We start from the raw sequence: 21,470 nt of genomic DNA on the forward strand, positions 1-21,470 counted from the left end.
GACATGCTGTTTGAATTTTTTCAGCTCATGTCAGAGTCGTTATTCAAAGAGAACAGGCAAACTGCCTTTTCTCTTAGTTGCCTCCCAGAAAGACTCTATTCCGTTTCTATAATCTGTAGTTAGTTTTGAAATACTTTGTTACTATTTCAGGATGGAGACAAGTGTTTCTGGTAGAGTTAAGTGCTTAAAAAGAGTTACATACACACCTAATGCTTCTAAAATACACTAGTAACAAAAATTGTTCAGCCTGTTTTAAAAACCAGGATAAAAAATTCGTCTGATGAGAAACAAAAGCAGGACAAAAGAGGCAGAGTTCTGGTCTGTAACTCCTCCCTCAGTATTACCCTTACACTCAGTCTTTGGACGGGGGAAGCACACCTTACATAAAAGTGAGGCCATTGATTTAGTCTTAGTATAATTGAAAACTTATAGGTCTTATTATTATTAGTCCAAATTTAATTGCTACAGGCAAAGAAAAGTGTAACAATCACACTTACTTGTATCTACTTCTTGTCCTGCTTTTATGCTCACCTTTCTACTTAGGCCCATCTGGACCCTGAGGTCAAGGGTCTCTTAGGTGTGGTGGCAGTGCAATGGCCAGTTGTCACTACCTTCATCAGGAGGAATAAGCTGTTCATATTGATGGTTTCTTCCTCACACAAGAATCCAGTGAGGATCATTTTTATGTTTGCTAGCACGTTTGCATCTTTCTCTTTCTTCATTGGTCTGCAGCTCCATGAAAACGCCAAATTTAGTGTACATGATGCCTTTTATGAATGTTACATACTCTTTCTTTGTTCTCTTTGTTGCCCCTAAAACCAGTTTTGTCCAGCTCTAAGTCTGCATTTCTTTGACTGTGGGTGAGTTGTTTATAGCCATGGCTTTCTTATTCACTGCCAAGCCTGTGCACCATCTCTTAGCATCCCATGGCTGTACTCTACACTGCATCCTGTATCTTTACTTGTCAATAGCCTCTGCTATTGTTACTAGGCCTGTATTTCCCTACACTACATCATTGTGGTAGTTGTAAATGTCTCATTCTACATGGAATAACTGCTTCTTACTGCTCTCTATATAAAGCTGTGTTTGTACCACACAAAGATACACAAAAGGTTAAAAATGTACTAAAAATTAGCCACAGACACCTAGTGAATTACAGAAACTGCTATCACAGCTAAGCCAAGTGAAAAGTTCAGGCAAGTCAAGAAAAATTTAAGGGAGGCCTGACAAACTTTAAGTTAGCAAATTCAGCACATAGCTTTTGGCTGGTTACAAGTAATTGCAATTCTGTAGTGCAGGATTACACCCTTACAAATGCAACTCTTACAATGTAAGAAGCAGCAAATCTTATTGATATAGAATTGTTACCGTTCCACATAGACAGGATGATGTTTTTTGTTTTACTCTGTTATCTGTCTTTATGCATTTCTTGTCCCTGTACTTCTCCATGTTTTAAGAGTCTCTAAGAGTATTACTGGCTAAGAAAATTTCCATCAGTTGAGAAAAGAAAATGGATTTATTTTTTTGCTGCTTTTCCGTACACAACTTCAATTTTATATTTCTTTTTAATTGATATAAGCTATTTTCTGAGAAGTGATTGTGATGCTGGCAGCTTACATCAGTAGTTATGCTCCCTGCATGTACCTAATCATTTCTGCATTTCTGAAGTATGACACAACTTTCATGGTTTTCACTGGGAGAGTGAATAATGCATTTGCAGTGCAAATTTAGCAATGCATCACTGCAATGAGTTGTAGATGATTTTTTTTAAGTGCAACATGAGATTATTATTTTTTTTATTTATGCAACCATGAATACATATTTTAAGATTAAGATGTTTATAGCTCTTAGAGTCACAAAAGATATTTAATTATGAAACTGCATTAGTTTTTTTAGAATATCATATTCTGTCTTTTACAAAATTTTTTGGGGGAGGTGTGGAATGACTAGGAAAGAGTTGCTTGAAGACAGGCACTTACTATACAGACTCTCTGAGAGCATCTTAGTATGTTACAAGTAGTGTAACACTTGTAAGGTCATGCCTGCTTGTATATTTAAAAACCAACACAATATGTTTGTGTTTTTGCTGCTCTTTTTTAATTCAGGAGAATATGAATTGGCTGCGGAGCTGTACAGAGAAGTACTAAGATCATCTGAAGAGCACAAAGAAAAGCTCAAAACAGATTCCTTGCAAGTGAGTGAGCATTGAAATGTAAAGAGACATAGTTAAGAACTGGAATTAGATTTAATTTAACAGGTCAGTCTTTTCTTCCTCCCAGTGGTGTGCTGAATTACTCTTTCAGCCTGCTGTAATGATCACAATCTTTAGATAGGAATCTGTTCCATGACCTCCATGTTTCCTTTTAAAAAAAAAAAAAAAAAAAAAAAAAAAAGCACTAATGTGTTTCTAAAAACCTGCTTGTGAGTTTTCTTGATGTCCCTGAAGCAGTGTATGATCTCCACCTGCTGTTCTGCAGCACAATTAACAAGCTGAATTCCTAGTCTGGTGCATGTGACTGCTCACGTTCACCGTGTTATATTACATCCTGCAATTAGAGAATGCAGGATTTGCACTGAGAGTGATGTTAATGTGCTAAATGATAGAGAATAATAAAATATTTGCAATGCAGAAGATAAAAGGCCATCAAAACATGGAAAAGAATTGAAGTGCCTTTTCTCTTTGGGCATTTACTTCATGTTTTTTGAATACTATTTAAAAGTATGAATATATTTTCCTGGTAAAAAAATCATGGTTCTCTAAGTAACATATTTATAGTTCTTCAAGAGCTATTAGTTCTAAATTGACCAAAACTTTCTTCAGCATAATAAGAGATTTTTAAAACATTAATGACACACAGATAAGAAGTGATCATTTGCCTGCTTCTTTACTTGCTTCTCTGAGCAAATTATTATTTGATTGTGTTGCATGTGGTCACCTGATAGCTCTGTTGTGCTTCTTTGGTTTTTCCTTTTCCTTTGTGACTTCCTAGTGGCTTTTTTCACTTAGCATAGATGTGTTAGCGTAAACTTGTTAAGCTGCTCATAGCTTGTTAATTAAGTTGTCCTACTGAATTGTGCAATCCAATGAAGTTTTTTTTTTTTTTTTCCTTTCAAAATATATGCTGCCTAATGTTGTCTTAGTTTAATAAAATTTTACTTCTGTTAAGTCTTGTCAGTTGTGTAGGATTAGCTCTTTGGGATACTGGCAAGTCACTGCTGGCCAATCCTCTTAAGTGGCTGAGATAGCAATAGGGCAGAGGTGAAGGGAACCAGGATGTGAGAAGGGCACAAGTTTATGATAGTGGAAGTTATTAGTATGAGTTTGTGGGATTTGTGCAGGAAGCATGATATAATTGGTCTGGTTTGAGAAACAGAGGATGAAACCAGAGAAGAGGAGCAGAATTTCCTTATATTAATAATTAAATTTATTTTCCCTAAAAGTATACCAAAAGATCATGTGTTTTTCAATATCTTTTATTTCAGACAAAAGAAAAATATGAGGAATTATTACAGCTCTTGGTATCTGGTGTTTTCCTTACACTTTATTTTGCTTTAGATAGGCTAAATGAATTGTTTCTCAGAATATTCTAAAAGACATTTACCAAACAAAGTGTTCAGAGATAAATAATTTGTTTTTCATTATAGTCAAGGAATGTTTTAATTAGGAGAGTGAGTATGGTATAGGATCTGATGCCCTGGTATTACGCTTGCCTGCTGATTTGCTTTTGAGATGTTAAGGGTCTTTTAATATTTCATTTCCTATCACAGTAAAATGTGGAAAGGAAGCTTTTCTTTATAAGGTGCTTCTAGTTTAGCATAGAAAGACAAAACTGATTTTAAATGCATGCTGATTTCTTGCTGTAAGCTTTCATTGCTGTTCAGGTTTTTCCTGTCACAGATGTTGCAATGGGTTTTTTTCATGATTCCTCTTGACTTTTTATATATTTAGAGACTTCATTCTACGCATAATTTGATGGAATTGTTGGCAAAGCACCCAGGAATTCCTCCAACTTTGCGTGATAGCCGACTTGCAGAAGAGGTAAACATAAATTGTTTTTCATAAATATTGAAGAGCACATTTTTATTTTTTGTCCCCTCAGCATTTTCTTTAACTAAAGAAACAACAATTCTTTTCATTTCAAAAGAAATAGCTTTTGAGTTAACTACATACCCTTAAACTTAGTAAAATCAAGGGTTGTTTACTGTGTGATGAGAGCAGAAATGTCTAATACAATATTGCTGTTCTCAATGCCGGTGGCCTCTGTTATGTTGTGAGTGTGTGTTATGGAAATTTTAATAATTTTTACCTCTAAAATGCATTTTCCCCACCCTCATGTTCCTGTGGAAATAACTTAGATAGATATTATATTCCGGTTCCCTTTTGTAATGCACTGTATTCCTATTGTGTTGTTTGGCCTTACCCAAAAGCAAAGTTGCACAGTTAACATCTTTATGGTAATTTATCTTCTCAAATGTTTTTGTTTGGCTTACTAATAAATGCTGGATTCTAGAGTAAAAAAGTATTGCTAAATATTGCTTACAAATGAAGGTGGGTAGTAGATAGATAGGTAACCATTTAAAAACAGTCTGCTAGCTGGGGAGTTTTCACATTTGCAGTATTCCTCACAGATACGATTTGTGGATGGTTTAAACTCTTATTTCCATCCAGGCAGAACAACTTCGACAGCATTATATGAGTAAATCCAATGCAGAAGTTGCAGAAGCCCATCAGGCCTTACAGCCAGTTCTTCAAACCATTCGGGAACTTCAAAGAAAGGCAGGTACCTCTTAAACGTTTCGTATCTGACTTTTGGCATTTTTAAAGAATATTATTTTCATCTGTTTATCCAGAACTCTAGCTATTTATCTTTTTTCACCTGTTAAAATTACAAGGTTACTTCAGTGTCGCTCTAATAATTTCACAGGGAACTTTGCTTTCTCTGATTAAATAGTCTTTTCATCTCCTTTTGAGACAGAGAGAGAAAGAAGAAACTTTAGGAAGATCACAGTTATCTCTGTGTGGCTGCAGATAGCCTTGGTGAATGTGACTCTGCTGAAGGAATATAAAGGTGTGGAGTATGTAAACAGTTTCTTAGTCATATGTTTACACGTCAACAGAAGATGGGATATTTTTTAATCACGCTCTCGTCCTCCACTTTTCATGGAATTAGACAGCCTGTGTTTGATCATGGCCTAAAGAGCAATATATGCCTCTGCTCCAATGAGTAGATTGGTTTTCTGGTGAATGTTCAAGGGTAAATCTGTTCTTTTTCATACAGATACACTCAGGTTCTCCTTGGTGGTTGGATGTCATCCAGACAGCAATACAGTATGCCATTGATGAGGAGCTGGTTCAACGTGTGCAAAACGAGATAACCAGCAACTACAAACAGCAGACAAGTAAACTCTCCATGGCAGAGAAGTAAGAGAATAACTGAAACAGGCTCTTAAATATAGTTAAATCTACTCAAGTCTTCTTCTAGTTTGTGCTAGCAATTGCAATAAGATTGCTGCTTCAGAGCATCTGGACTGCAATTATTTTTCAAAATCAGTCCCTGAAAAAGTGCAACTAGATAGAAGACTTGGAAAGAAAAGCAGGAAAATTACTGTTTTCTCTTAGATAAGAATTCTTTGAAATGTTTTTCTGTATTATCTACTGTGGTTTTACAGTCTTCTGCACTCATGAAACTGCTGAGTTAGAAGAATTCAAAGTTTATTACATTAAAATTGAGTAACCTGTAAAAGAAATTGTCTTGCTTAAATGGGAAGTAGACAGACAATATCAGAAAATCCTTGTGTAACACTGTAAAATAGCATCACTGTTTTTCTAAGCAAAAAAGTTGAGGTTGGTTTCATGTTCAAAACAACAGTATACCACTTCTTTTTGGGTTCAATTACACAGTAATGATTCAGAAGGGACATTCAAAGGTCACTTAAATCAACCCCTATCTTAAGATCCAGACCCATGCTCATTCAATCCAGTAAAGTTACACAGGGATTTGACTTGTTAAGGAGGTCTCCCTCCAAGGAAGGAGATTCAGCAGTCTCTATGTGAAGCCTGTTCCACTAATTGGTTCACTTGGTGGAAAAATAAAGACATTAAAATTCTTTTACCTAGTTAATATTTCCTGTGTTGCATCTTGTGTACATTGTCTCTTGTTCTTTTGCCAGGTGCCTTTGATAAAAGTTTGACTCGGTCTTCTCTGTATCTTCCAGTTAGATAATTGCTTTCCATATAGAAAGCAATTAGGTCTCCCCTAAATTATAGGATTGAATAGACCCTTTTCTCCTAACCCCCTCTTGTACATTCTGGATGAAGGTCTGTAAGTTCATCACAGAAAAGGGAGACATAGGAAGGACAGTGCTCTCATAGTTTAACCTCAGGCAATTTTCTCAGCTACATGAACTTATGCTCTTAAATACAGTCTTTCTGAATCATGTTTTACTCAAATATATTTTTATTATATTTATGACATATAAAAATATATGTATATAAATTTATGTACATCTGCGTACAAGTTTATAAAACACGTGTGTATAAATTTAAATACTTAAGATACACACATTTTAATTCCATATTTAAAGATGTATCCTCCACCTGACTGCTCTGCCATTCTGATTCCAAAAGGTTGAAATTTCTTCTTGATGGAATTAAATGTGTCTTTTATTTTCTGTATTTAACATAATTCTATTGAATAATCTAAATAAAGATACAAAACTTAACCTCTTTTTTCTTCAGCACAAGAGGCAAAGGGCACAAACTGAAACTCCAGATGTTCCCTCTGAACATCAGGGAACGCTTTTTTCCTGTGAGGGTGACTGAGCACTGGAACAGGTAGCCCAGAGAGGTTGGAGGGTCTCCATCTTTGAGATACTCAGAAGTGATCTGGGCATGATCCTGGGCAACCAGCTCTAGGTGACCCTGCTTGAGGAGAGCATTTGAGCAAGACAATACCCCGAGGCCCCTTCCAGCCTCAGCCAGTCTGTGAGTCTGGATAGAAACGTTTTGTAGTTAATTGAGAATGACAGCATCACATTCTGGTCAAAATAAGTAGAAGGAAAGGATTGTTTGCATGTTCATGCAAAACTTTGATGCCTATACATCCATCTGCATGTTTGCTTGTCTCACAGTGATACTTTCTTTTCCTTAATTGAAGTTAGGTATTTAGGAAGTATCTTCTTAAATTGCTGCTTACAGTTTGCATAACTTTGGAAAAACTATTTGTGACTAAACTTTCTTTTATAACACAGGGATCAAACTTACTTCCTTCTCAATTTATTTTAGCATATGAGATTTTAAAAAGTGTCTTATCAAGTACTACTGGTCAGTGGTGAAAGCAACAAGTACTCTTAACTGAGTAGTGGATATGATTAATCCATGGTATAGTGAGGGAGATTTTTATAAAGCTGGTGTTATTTGGTAACTGATTATATTAACAGCAGACTTGTGGTTGCAATTTACATTTATTTTCAGACTACCTGGTTAGGCAAACTTTGTGTATGCTGTTTTAAAATGCATGTTACTGAAGTAGGTCATATTGAATGCCAAGCTTTAGTAATGTTAAACCTGTGCTTTTCTCTCTGCACTGTACAAAATGGATGTTTTGGATCAAACTTTCTGTATGGTGTAGAACCACAGTCTTGTACATCAATGTCAGACCTTGTAGGAATGATGCACTTTCTTCTAGCAAGAGACTTCTGCTCTCAGGAAAAACACAGTGTGGAAAGTGCTTAACTTGTGTTCATGTTTGTGTTCATTACTGCAACACCCCTCCAGTCACAAAAGACAGCTGGGTTTTAGGAAAATAGTATACTGGTATGTCCATTTAATAAATTTAACTTTGGAAGCTAACTTGCTGAATGAAGTGTATTTTTGTGATGGGTATGTGTGTCTACTGTGAATTGCACAGGTACATTGAAAATCATTTTGTTGGCCAGCAGACACAAGTAAGGCTGTAAGTATGTGCAGTGGTTTACCCTTAGAAATCTGCGTTGTGGACCAGAATATTGCAGGTTGGCATTCACTACTAGTATTTGGCCACACCTCTCAAGTCTTGGAAAAAGTCTTTCTGTTCTAAAAATACCAGGTATCAGCTCTGGGGATACACTGGAATGATTTCTGGCAGCATTTGCATGTAGTAGTAGTAAGCATTTGCTTGTGGTACCAACTTTGTATGTTGCCCTAGATTGTTATTTAGCTACTTCTCTTCTACTTTAAAATACTGAATCAAGTTTGGATTTTGTGTCTTGGTGTACAGTAATTTCCCTTTTTCTTTAAATCAGATTCCGTGACTGCAGAGGCCTTCAATACCTACTCACAACCCAGCTGGATGAATTGAAGAAGTTCCAGAAGATTGTAAGAGAAGCAGTGAAAAACTTAGAAGGGCCTCCTTCTAAGCAGGTTATTGAGGCTGCCACTATCTGCCATTTGCGACCTGTTAGACTGCCACTTAACAAGTAGGTCTTGAAAACAGAAAATATACCCTAGATATATTTTCCTTTATTTGAAATAACATATTGAAGTCTTTATTATGTACTCAGGAGCTGTATGTACATAGATATCACAGATCCATTTGTTGGAATCATGATCTTTGGTTTTATTTTTATAAAATCTTCTAGGGTCAGCTGTATTAGTGTACGTATGATTGTTATTTTGTTCTTTTTTACGAATTTTGTGTAGTTTTATATGTTGGAATAAGGGCTTATGATAATTTGGTTTCTGATGAAATTGAGTGCATCTATTTTCAATTTTCTGTATTGCAGCTGTGTCTTTTGTAAGGCCGACGAATTGTTCACAGAATATGAGTCAAAGCTCTTTATGCATAGGTAAGTTCATAACTTTAGAATTTTCTCACTGTTAGAAAAAGTGAAAGTTGGATTGGTTTATGTTTTCTGAAATGACAGCAACTTCTTGCTGATGGCTTTGATAGCAGTTCTGTTGAGTTTAATTTTCCATGTAAATTTCATTTGAAGAAATGGTGTCCAAGGAATGAATACATGCCACTTTCTCTCAAGCCACTGTAATGTGATCATACATTTGAAATGAAGTGGTGGCATGTTCAGAAAGTGTGTGTAGAAATACAAGTATGCTAGTTTAACACGTGTTCCTATTTGTGCAAATATTTATTTGCAGTCCAGCTGCAAGTGGTATAATACCACCCTCATTCAATGTTGCAGTGAGAGATATCAGACAGGATGAAGCTGAAAGACAGGTGACACCAGCATGGAGTGTCAGAGAAGTATGCATAGTGGGCAGTACTGAGTGACATAGATGACAGCTCTGCATGCTTTTTCTCTTGGACTTCTCTCTCTCATATCCCTCAGTGTCAAAATTGGATTAAAAAGTCTTAAGGTTACTAAGAAAACATTTGATAAGTCTTTACCAGTGGGAATTCTGTTGCCTCATGATGGCTAGAATCAGGAAGAATAGATGTATTTCTAAATTAGCATTATTTGTCAAGGAGAGAACTGGGAAGCTGTTCTGTTCTTTCACAGTGCACAGTACACAGCAAATTTTGCATCAGAGTTTAACAGTAGTTCTTGCTTATAAATAAAGTAATAATTTATTTTTTTAATGAATGTGGCATTAATGACTACCAAAAGAGGATTTAGATGTATAAGCCTCTCCAAAAGCTATTGAAGATTTTGAGCTGACAAAATGGCCTGAGGATTGGTACTGAGGTCACTGTGTTCAAAGCAAGCTCTTGATTAGGTAATAAAACAGCTGTTTATATTTGCTTGGTTTGCATTATCCTTTAATCATATATTCGAAGGCTGAAATAGATGATGAATAAGTATGGATGGATGTGGAAGTACAAAATCAGTGCTCAGTTCTGTGTTTGGTTTGTTTTGAAGTGTTAAAGGCCAAATGGCAATATTTGAGGAGATGATAGAAGACCAAGAAGGGCTCGTCGATGACCGTTTGCCCACCACAAGCAGAGGGCTCTGGGCAACCAGTGAAACTGAGCGTGCCTTGAAAGCTCTTCTCTCCTTCGCCAAAGCTCACCGAATGGATGCTAGGATAACTGAAGAAGGGAGCGTATTCCTGGAACTCTTTGAAGCATGGAAAAAGGAATATAAGGTACAGTAAATTACATGGTGATCAAACAGTTGTGTTTAATTCATTATAAAAAAATTGCAGCTGAATATTAGCACATCTAAGTCATATTCCTGAAATTAGGCTTTGCCTACACCAACCTTTTCCACAGTGCTTATTACAGGAATTTATTTTAAATTATTTATATATGATTTAAGAGTTTATAAAAGCTATACTGGCTACTAATTAAATTACTAAGCAATGTAATTGCATCTGCTAAGACAGTATAAAGATGTAATTAAACATGTTCATCTGTTTACTTGAATCAGAATGTAGCAAGACTCAGTAAATCCAACACTGGTTCATTCTGTAATTCAGTTCACCTTAAGTCTTGTGAAGAAGGAACAGTTTTTTCATGTGCATTTATGTTAGGAAACAAAAGATGGGACTAATATGCCAATGAGAATGGAGACAGTGTTATGATTCCATCTGTTGTGACTTGGAAACACTGATTCAGTGGTCTGTACTACTCTACTATACACTGGGTTACAAGGATGATACTCTGTCAAATAACTCTTTTTTTATTCAGCAGGGTTTTTGTTTTGTTTTGTTTTGCAAGGCATTTTGTTCCTGAATTGTAATACTAGTAGTTGTAGAAGAAATGAGAGACAGCTATTAATAGTTGTTTATACAGAGAGGCTGGAAAAGAGAGGAGGCAAAATAATGTCTATACTGCTTGTTTTCCTTTATAATTAGTTGTTGTTGTGGCTGAATGCTGTAAAAAAATACTATCTCTTCCTCCAAAAAGATTCTCACGTTGTTTTTTTTTTACATTGTATGGCACAAGTATATAAGTGTAACCCAATTCAGTTCTGCTGTTCATTTATTTGGGGTTTCCTTCCAGTTACTTCACGAGTATTGGATGGTCCTTAGGGATCACGTGTCTGCTATTGATGAACTGGCAATGGCGACAGAACGGCTGAGAGTTCGTCACCCTGATGAGCCAAAACCAAATCCACCAGTGCTCTACATTATAGAACCACACGAGGTAGAGTACTGGGCAGGAAAGAATGGCTTCTTTTTGGAGGAACCTACCTCCTACAAAAATAAAATCTGCATCTGGATCTATGTGTAATGTCTATAATGTTTCCCTGTTTTCGTTTCAGACAGGCTTGGTGGAGTATAGAATTCTTACCTATTTCTACATTAAGTACATTGGCCATTTTGAGCTTGTAACTGTTACTTTGATATATTTTTGTTAGCCTTCTGTCAGAGTGGCATGTTTACCAAAGACTGCTGTCCTTTCAGCAGCAACAACTTCCATCCTTTCTCTACAATTGCCCAGCTTTCTAAGCTGGTGGAAAATTAAGTTGACCTGATTCATTACCCATATTGATACTTTCCACAAACACCTATATAAAACAGAAGTGAGCACCTCAAAGAACAATCTTTTTTTTTTCGGTATTTTGAAATGTCTGAGCTACCCCCGACTCTGTTATTGATGGTAGAGAAAATGCTGTGTTGATTTAACCTCTTTATTTTAATTTTTGCACCAATAAAAATATATTTTCTAAAGACACATTTTCTGCCTTTTTCTGCGGGATTGAGTTAGATAAAACTACTTCTTTCTATAGGGAAATAAATTTCATCTCTGTGTTAAAACAATTTTTAAAAAGGAGCACTTTGCTTAAAAATCGCCTAATAAAGTCTTAAGATTTATGCATGTATATGCAGCCATAAAAGAAACACCCATTATTTTGGCCTTCATCCTTCAGGTGCCTGCCTCTTCTGCAGTATTACACTTCTCCACTATCAGCTGTAATTAATCTAAAAAAAAGTCAGCTTGGTGTTTCTGTCTTTGTATAGGTTAAATCAAAACTGAAAATTTCTAAGAAATACAGAGAAAATAATTGACTCTTACACATTGCTTTTGGAACCAGCAGTTGATTCTAGTATAAATATACACAATCATAAGGAAATAGTTGAGAACTTGAATAAAGTTCAAAAGAAACTTCCAAAAAATTAGATTATTATAAGTTAATTTTGCTTCTGTAAAGAACCAATAATGTAAATAAAACACTAAAAACCAATTTTGTGTACCTTCTGCATCTAATCCCCTTCACAGTGCTGTATTCATACTGGGTACAGAAAAGGAATAGATGATCAATTTTGCTTGGGGAGAAGCACATCTTAAATTGCCAGCATAAGCTGCTTTTCTATTTGTTGCCATTAAATTACTCAGCTGAATTTCACAAAAAATGTAGTTTAAGCCTTATTGTAAAACTTAACTTTTTTTCCCTTTTTTAAACACATATTTAATGTTGTTTCATAGGTAGAGCAAAATCGAGTGAAACTTCTGAATGACAAAGCAGTTGCCAAATCACAGCTTCAAAAGAAATTAGGACAACTTCTGTACCTCACTAATCTGGAGAAAGTAAGATTAATAGTTCCTTAGTCTTTACCTACGTGATGTAGTCTGTTTAGCTATGGAAGGAAAGAAACCAACCATTATTTTTATTTAAAACTTCTATCTTAAAGAAATTGTATTTTCTGTGAAGATTCATTATATTTTCAAATTCCATGTGCTGTTCTTTGTATGTTCATAAAATTATTTATTGCATTATATATTTTAGTTACTTGCTTAATTACATGCTTATTAAACTATAAACTAGTTTTAATGCTTAGAGTTTTTATTAAAACTAACTGGGTCATGTTTAGTAGAAGCCTTATAAAATTATGTATGTCTCTGCCATACCTTTGGTATTTTACAAAGAGCTTACCCGAAACAGAATAATAATCACGTCTGGAGTTGAAGTAAATGTTTTAAAAAATCAAAACCAAAAAAAACCCAAAACAGACAACCTCCATGTATTATGTTATTTTAATCATAGTGTTTGAGTAAGTGCATTTATGTTCAGGTAAGCGTAGTTAAGCAAAATTTAAGTGGTTTTGCAACAATGTGAAGCTGATAGAAAATATGCAGAGTTTCTTGTTTGAAGCTTTTATTTTACCAGGATTTTTCAGAGCTGTTATAGAGCTGCAGATGCCATTTGAAAGAATGCAGAATGAAAAGTGCTCCTTTTGCTTACCATAAGTAACTTATTTTTTTAACTCCTCAAGATGGACTTGAGTACATGGAAGTGTTTTTAACTTGCTCATAGTGTTTTGGTTTGATTTGGTTTCTTTTAAGGGCCTCATTATTCATTTTTTCTAGAAGCTTGTTTTAAATATAGAATAACAAAACACAAAACTTATACTTTTTTTTTTCCTAATTTATAGTCTCAGGATAAAACTACTGGAGGAGTTAACCCAGAACCATGTCCAATCTGTGCACGTCAACTGGGAATGCAGGTAAGATAGTTCTTCAGCAGGTTTTAGTTTTAGAACGTCTTTAACTAGAGCTGAGAGAGTTGTGTGTCAAATTGTCAAGATCTGTTTTTAAATGGATGTTGTAATGAAACAGGGAAAAATGAGCTGTTTCCTGTAATGTTCCAACCAGCCTCTCCCCTAAATAACATCTTTCTCAGATGCAAGCACTTCTACTTCTTCTAGCGTTTGACATCAGTGCTTAAATGTTCCAAAAATGTGTGTTCATGATTGTTTTATAACTCAGAAGTTATATTTTTGGCAGAAAGATTTATTTCTTATTTATAAGGTAACAGAAAGAAGAAGTAGGTAATCTTCTATTGCCTACTATTGTGTTTTACTGTAATTGTTCTTATTGGTGGTATTTTTTTCTTCTATAGAGGAAAGAAGTTTTCTTCTAAAGAAAACAATATTGCATGTGCAAACAGTAGCAAAATCCAATAGAATAAATACTGGCAATGTGGATTTCTTTCTCCACCACTTCCCTGCTGAACTGCAGGAGCTGAAATTTAAGTGAGACTTAATTTATATCATAAAGTACAAAACCATAGTTTAAACTTGACTTGCTGTGCATTAGGGGAAAAACATGAAAGGACTCCTATATGGTCAAATTAAATTGTCTCTTTCTTTTAGGGTAGCTATTTTAAGGAGGTTTAGCTTCTCATTGCATTATAGACATGCATAAGCATGAACTGCTGTCCTGCCATGTTTCCAAAATCCCCTCTGTGCTCTTCTTTCAAGGGTAATACAGGTTTTTACAGAGGACAGCTGTTAGTCCTGTTAACTGCCATTATTCTTTATCTCAGAGTTGGAGGGAGCTCACTGAAAGAGAAAATAATCTCTTAACTTTCTTTATCTTTGCTTAACAGCGAGACTCCTGCTTTAGATGATAGGAGCTTTCATGTTGCAAAGAACTTTCAAAGTACTTTGCATCCTGTTTCTGCACAATTGAAAAAACTTTACAAAGCCTAAAAGACCTTCTGCTTGATAATCAGTGGTTCAGTCAATTCCTTTTCGACTTGGTCCCATGAAAACTTAGTTTTTCCTCTTGGAATGGCCTAAAGAACAGACAAAAGATACTATTTGGAATTTCAAAACTACTGGTCTACACGTTGCTTCTCTATTATGGAAGGTTCTGGCTGACATGTAGATGCTCTAGGCTCATAAGGGGAGAACAGCTTCTGCAATGCAATCTTCTGTTTCACATGCATGCTGTCAAAAAAGAGATTAAGACACTGTGTAAGAGCAAAGATGTTGTCTAGGACTTACCAGTAAGGAAAAACTAAAGTGTTTTTTCTATCACTTGTTAAACAAGGTCAATCTAGTATGAATGCACAGGTAAAGAATTTTATAGAAGGCAAAAAAACACTTTTGTAATTTTTAAAAAATTACATAAATACTTACTCTGTGTTTACATGTAAGGCATTAAGAATCATCTTTTATAGAAATGAAAGATTGTAATGTCTTTCCTGAGGTTCAAAAACTGAGGAAATGTAAACAATGAACAATAAATGCAGAGAATTCCTTTAGATCATGAATGTCTCTGCTGGAAAATTTTGAAATTCAGGATTTTTAGCAGCCAAAGTGCAACGACTTTAAAATTCGTCTTTAATCTGATGAGTATCATGAAAATAACATAATTTCTCTATGAAAACGTAATTCACCATAGATTAGTACACTGTCCAAAACTGAAACTGTGTTGTGTTTGGGTTTTTTTGTTTCCTGCATAGTGGGCAGTGCTGACGTGTGGACACTGTTTCTGTAATGAGTGCATAGCCATCATCATCCAGCAGTACAGCATCGGCACCCGCCGCAGCTCCATCAAATGTGCCATTTGCAGGCAGACAACATCTCATAAGGAAATATCTTACGTCTTCACTGCAGAAGCTGCAAATCAGGAGGATGATATTCCTGTAAAGGTGAGTTGTTTGCAGGCACTCCGTGGCCCAAACTTTCAGCAGTGCTTATTTGTTGTGTTTCATAGCATACTGCATTTAGGAAGACAAGTGTACTATATAGTGCAGTTTTATGAATTGTCCTAATTTATAAATTAATGACAAAACCTCTAGACACAAATGTGTAGGAATTCAGTCCTGATTGCTCTGTTGAACCTGCTTTTTTTACTAATGGAGGCTTTTCATTGAGTTGAAGAGACAGTATCTCCATGAGTCTTTAGCAGTACTGACACACATGTAGTACATAACTATGTTTGCTCTGCACGATTGTCTTGTAGAATGTTGTAGAAACAAAAAAATCTGTGTTTATTGCAGTTTTGGGAAAAAACAGAGGATTCTGGGCTAAAATGCAAAGATAAAATACATTGATAATACTTTGGTCTAGATGATACTCCTGTCTTTCATTAAAATATGATACAGCTGGACATAACTTGTCATAATTTTGATCAGATTAGTATAGTTAAAAATAATAACTAGTTGTGCTGACAGACTTCCATGATATCTGTTCAAGTCTCCTTGAACCTTGCACAATGACTAGGGTTGCTGTATTGAAGACAATACTACCACATTCACAGTAGTTATTTCAACCTTCCTGGACAAATGAAATCCCATTTTATAAGTAGATGATTCCTAACTCGAATTGTTAATGTAGTTGACAGTATGTGGCACCAGGGGGAGTAAATAGGCTGTGTTTTTCAAGTGCTACTTCTTAGAACATCACTTCATGCAGGGCTTTTTACATATTAATTCCATATAGAGTTTAGAAATATCATCCTGTTTCTAAAAAAAATTCAAATATGTTTCATAAATTACATTAAAAAATAACTAGAATAACCAAATTTCATAAATAAGACGCTGAAATAACATGTCATCTGCTGTCCTGTATAAAGAGCTGTAGTGTTTTCTTGAAGTATTTCTGCATCAAAAAACTTTGAAAAAAGTAAGGTAAAAATGTGAATTCTGTGTGAATTTGCTTGAGCAAAGCTCATTCCTCATTCATGAAAGTTTAAAAATTTACACTGTAACTTCACTGTATTTACTCTCTAAACAAGCAACACAGATAAAAATGAAAATTTCTACCTCGTATTGCTCTAAAGGACAGTTAACAAAGATAACAAACTTACTATGGTTCTGTAGAAAACTGATGTTAAGATTAGTATCTTTCAGGATAGATCTGAAAATAGTGTGATTTATTCAGTGTTTATATTTTAATCTGATCTTTCTCAATCCTTCCAGTCTATAAAAGTATTCACTACCTTTCTTCCTTTCTATCTTACTCTTTATTGTACCAACACTAACCATCTTAAGGTAATGCCTTAGATGCAGAAGGACTATTGTAAATGGAAGCATTTTATACTGAGAGAGAGATTACTGGCATCCCTGCATGTTTTGGTTTTGTAAAAGCTTCCTGTGTCTGGTCAGTATCACAGTGGGTGTTGCCAGCCTGTCATCTGAGACAGAAGTTGTTTGTTAGAGGGTAGTTTTGGTTCTAATGTTAACTGTTCCATAATTCATTTGAACTAGCCAATTTCTTTATAAATAGTCATCTGAATATTCAACAAAATGACAGACTCATGGTGTAGGGGTAAGGAGTAGGGTATCATTTTTTAGACAGACTGAAAAACAAGTATACTTCTGTCAGTTTCATCTCTTCATAGAGAACAAAATTGAAATCTTTTTGTGTGCTATGAGCCAAAGTGTTAGTCACTTGTAAGTTCAGTAAGTCCAATATAGTTAAACATAATGTAGTCAAAGGGATGAAGAACCTTACAGTTAACCTTGTTTAAAAATAGAGCGAAAAGACTGTCACCACTTTGAGCATTGTGCTGTTCTTTTCTGCACCATAGTTCCCCTTACTGATCTTGTACGAAGTCACCTTTGTGACACCTGAGTCACAGTAATCTGAAGGGTGGAAGAATCAACAGCAGTGGCTAAAGCTGCTGTCTTTTATAGCAGGGGAAAATAGAACCTATGATAAGGTCTAAAATCAGTTCCTGAGGAAAAAACAATTAGAACAGATTAACCAGCATTGTCATCACTGAATCAGAGATGAATGGTATTGGAAAAGCACATAAGTGACCCTGGAATTATGGAGGAAGTTCTAAAAGCTAGTCTTGGATCTCCTAACTGTAGGTGTTTATGATTGGCAGGCAGCAGCCATAAGGCTGCAAATGTGTCATCCTTTCCAATCAGAACACCTACCAACACAGGTCTATTCTAATTGTCCATCTGACTTCGCAAACAGTCATATGGACAGTCACTGTCTACCAGGTGCAACAGAAATGACGTGGAAGAAAGCTGGTTAATTTCTATGTCTGTGACATTGCAGAGTTGGAATCACTGTGGAGGACCCTGGGTATTAAAATGGCACTGCTTACTGCAGCCTTTGGTAAAACAGTCTGCAGGAAGTCTTTTACATGTTAGCTGCCTGTAAGTGAACAAGCAGCCCAGCATTGGTTCCCAGATTATGCTGAGACTGCTGACAATCCTTCCCAGCCAATTCTGCAAATGGCATGACTTCAGTAAATTTGATCTGTCATTGTAGTGAGCCAACATAGTTAATTCAATGTTCAAAAGACAGGTGCAGACAGAAATAAAACAATATTTGTCCTGCTCAGTCTAGAACAGCTTGAAATTACTATGTGTGTAGGAACTAGTAAGAAAGTAAAGGCTTCTTTAAAAAAATGCATTAGGTAAAATTGCTGTAATATAAAGTACATACTGAAGGAGATGTAAAAAGAATTGCATCTCATTGTATCCTCTTGCTGACCTAAGGGGAAAAGGAAGAGTACATAAATCAAAATTGACAAAAAGTAGAATAAGGTTTTGGTATTCGTTAAACACTGAAATACTTCTGAATGCAGAATAGAAAGATATTTTCATTGCAGCTCACCATCATTCAAAAATTAATTATATTTACAATTCTTGCTGTTTTAAATATAGTTAAAGCTTCATAGTACCATACGTAAGTTTGATGTTGCCAGAATGAGAAACAAAAGCAACATCAATAGCATTCAGGTAGGTTTCTTTCTCAGTCCGTTTTCAAGAGGTGTGAAGGTAGGGAAATTTTAATGTGCATTTCAAAAATTCTCTAAAGACTGTGCCACGAAGTCAAACTGCAGGAGGCTTAATGGGCATGTTTGGTGCCACTGCATTGCTTGGCACCAAAGCCGTGTGTTTTGCCTCATGCAGCACTAGAGGGTGTGTCTGCATGGCCCTTCATCCTTCCATGTGCTGCACACACTGTTACACACTGCTGATCCTAATGCAGTGCGTTATAAAGGAGAGCTAAAAGTAGTTCAGTGCTACTTAACCTGCCTTCCTCAGGGATGGTCATTTTTAACTTTGTGTAAGATGTGTAAGAGACCTCATATGACATCATTTAATAAGGTAATGAATGTGGAGGGAGTTTTTTACTATCCTACTCTAATACTCTTCTCTGACTTTTCAAAGGGAAGTCACTCCACCAAAGTGGAAGCTGTGGTCCGAACACTGAAGAGAATTCAATTTAAAGATCCAGGGGCTAAGTCCTTAGTTTTCTCAACGGTATTAATCACCATTTTCTGTCTTGTCTCTGCATGTGTGTTTTGAGTTTAAAGTGTTCATAATATTTTCGGGAACTATTGTAGCTACCAAAATGTTGAATCACTGTGTACAACCACTTGATTGTTTTGAGGATTTGTAGGGCAAGTCCTGTAACTGGAACAAGAATAATGATTGTAGTCAGCAGATGAAAGCTTGTTTCTTTAAAGGGCAAGCACTTAGATTTGTATGAAAGCAGTAGAAATTCTAGATATTTTTAAATGTGATGTCCAGATGTTTTTGATACATTGTAAAACTGTTTTTGAAATGGCTACCAATCTCTTTTTATTCAAGCTGATCTTTCTAATTACTTGTCTTACTTAAGTTGTGAAAGATTTGATTTCTAGCACACAATTTTTTTTTTTAAATGCAAATGCTAGTATTTTGAAACGCTATTTACTTTTTGTTAGGGAAGTTAATTATTATTTTTTAGTTGTCATTGCTGTTTGTAATGTTGAGTTACTTTTATTGTGTTGTGTGGTTTTGTTTTGTTTTTTTTACAGTGGCAAGATGTGTTGGATATAATTTCAAAAGCTTTGTATGACAACAACATGGTTTTTTCTCAGATCAATGGAATTAGTAAATTTCAGGTACATAAAGGATATTTTTCTTAAATTATTTTCAGTGGGGAAATCATAGTTCATAGAAGTTAATCTGATTCTTTTTACTTCCTTGCTTCATTTCAGAAACTAAAAGAGCAGCAAATTTGTATGGCCGAAGCTTTGGTCTCTAACTTATTCATTCTAAAACTTATAATCTTGAAAAGTCCTATTTTAAATCATTTTGAGATAAACAGTACATTCACTTTTAAGAAAGATGCATTGGCATGAAATTTAAGGATGGAGCACACTGATCAGTGTTGCAAGAAGTTCATGCCTTCCTGCGACTGTCATGTATCTGTTCTGGGATGACAGACCTGCAAGGTTGTCACTCTGGAGCCTGTATTAGCTCATATATTTGTTGAAAATATAGTCCTGTCCCCCACAGTCTTCACTGAGGAACTTCTGTCACACTGCTGTGATGTTTGCCTTTTAGGAAAATCTGTCTGCATTTAAATACGATCCCAACATCAATATTTTGCTGCTGCCTCTTCACACTGGTTCCAATGGACTCAACATCATTGAAGCAACTCACGTTCTGCTGGTGGAGCCCATTCTGAATCCAGCACATGAGCTACAGGCTATTGGCAGAGTACATCGTATTGGCCAGACGAAGTAAGATTTGCTGTTGTGTTCAATGGTTTAGAAATGGTCCAGGATAGGTCTGAAAAAACCTTGCTCAGCTGTTGCCCTATTTTATGTGTGCCATTGATGCCTTAGCTTTTTACTTTGGGAGTTCTGTTTGTAGGAATGTCCAGAAATGTCTTATCTTTGCAGGTCTGAGCAACTCATCATTTATGTCATGTATGGCTGAGTTCAGGCATGGCCTTTCTGAGTATCCTTGAGGGGCTCATTTTAACTGGTCATTCTCCAGCTCTTAGGAGCTGCATAAATTCTTGGGGAATTTTTGTTTCCTTGTTTTGAGGCTTTTTTGGTTGGGTTTTTTTTTCAGAAAGAAAGTTATAGCACACTCTTGTTAGAACTGATAAGTTTTTAAATCACAGTTCTGCCCTCACCCCTTTTTGAAGATATTAATGTTTGCCTGTCTCTTGTTTATTTCAGTGTTGTTGCTCTGACATCAGTAGTACTGAACACTTTAAAAAGGTTTTAGACAGTTTGTCCTCAACAAATGAGATGTATGTGTTTTTCCTAAGATCTTGTGACTTTAGAAAAAAAAAAAAAATTAAAGCCCAGTACATGAAGAAGAAAAATAGCTGCAGTCAATTCTGGAATAACAATAGTGTATAATAATAGTGGGGGTTGTGTTCTGGAAATGAAAGCAAAGAGAGAGGAGGACATGAAGGAGCACGTATGTGAAAGAATGTTTATGAACAGGTGGATATTTGTGTGTGTTGGTAAAAATTTTGAATTAGCTGTGAGGGCATAGGAAAGATTGATTGCAACAGCACACACTGCAATTCTGCCTGATGCTGGCATGAAAGGTGTGACAAAAAACTTGCAATAAAACCACCAAGAATACACTGTAATTTTAAGAATTAAGATTTCAGCAAGGGTTATTTTTAAAAAGGGCTGTGTTCCAAGTACACTGAGCATTAGGGAATACTCTGTTTAGTGTCACTGGTGCAACTATTACCAGTTCAGTTCGTACTGAACTTCTTACTTAATTCTCTTTTTTTGGGGGTAGACCTTGCCTGTGAATCCAGAAGTATTTCCCCTGCATTCTTCTGTGGAATGTTACCTGCCAAAGTTTCAACCTAAAATCTGAAAACTATCTAAGCCTTCTCAAGGGTTCTTACCTTACTCAAGAGCACAGGGTGCTTTTTAATGTTTATCTTTGGATCTGACTTTTTTCCATTTCACTTTCTCCTGCCTGGCAGTTTTCTAAATTAGTGCTTTCATTTTTGAAATTTTATTTCAAAATGCATCATAAATGCAGTTTTCATTTTGTGTTATGTTTATTGACATTTTGGG

At 35.6% G+C, this 21,470-nt stretch overlaps 1 protein-coding gene across 1 annotated transcript in view; it reads left to right on the forward strand.

Moving 5' to 3' along the window:
* Positions 1–21,470, forward strand: part of SHPRH (SNF2 histone linker PHD RING helicase) — a 47,315-nt gene that overhangs the window by 23,274 nt on the left and 2,571 nt on the right. Inside the window, exons 15-28 of the mRNA XM_083855987.1 lie at positions 2,106–2,194; positions 3,950–4,039; positions 4,670–4,777; positions 5,280–5,422; positions 8,284–8,457; positions 8,764–8,826; positions 9,856–10,081; positions 10,941–11,084; positions 12,369–12,470; positions 13,316–13,387; positions 15,133–15,321; positions 18,811–18,903; positions 19,443–19,529; positions 19,975–20,153. Of these exons, the coding sequence (XP_083712113.1) occupies positions 2,106–2,194; positions 3,950–4,039; positions 4,670–4,777; positions 5,280–5,422; positions 8,284–8,457; positions 8,764–8,826; positions 9,856–10,081; positions 10,941–11,084; positions 12,369–12,470; positions 13,316–13,387; positions 15,133–15,321; positions 18,811–18,903; positions 19,443–19,529; positions 19,975–20,153 (1,759 nt within the window). The remainder of the gene's footprint in view (positions 1–2,105; positions 2,195–3,949; positions 4,040–4,669; positions 4,778–5,279; positions 5,423–8,283; positions 8,458–8,763; positions 8,827–9,855; positions 10,082–10,940; positions 11,085–12,368; positions 12,471–13,315; positions 13,388–15,132; positions 15,322–18,810; positions 18,904–19,442; positions 19,530–19,974; positions 20,154–21,470) is intronic.

This window comes from Zosterops lateralis (genome assembly GCF_965231275.1).
Source record: "Zosterops lateralis genome assembly, chromosome: 3".
Taxonomy (NCBI): domain Eukaryota; kingdom Metazoa; phylum Chordata; class Aves; order Passeriformes; family Zosteropidae; genus Zosterops; species Zosterops lateralis.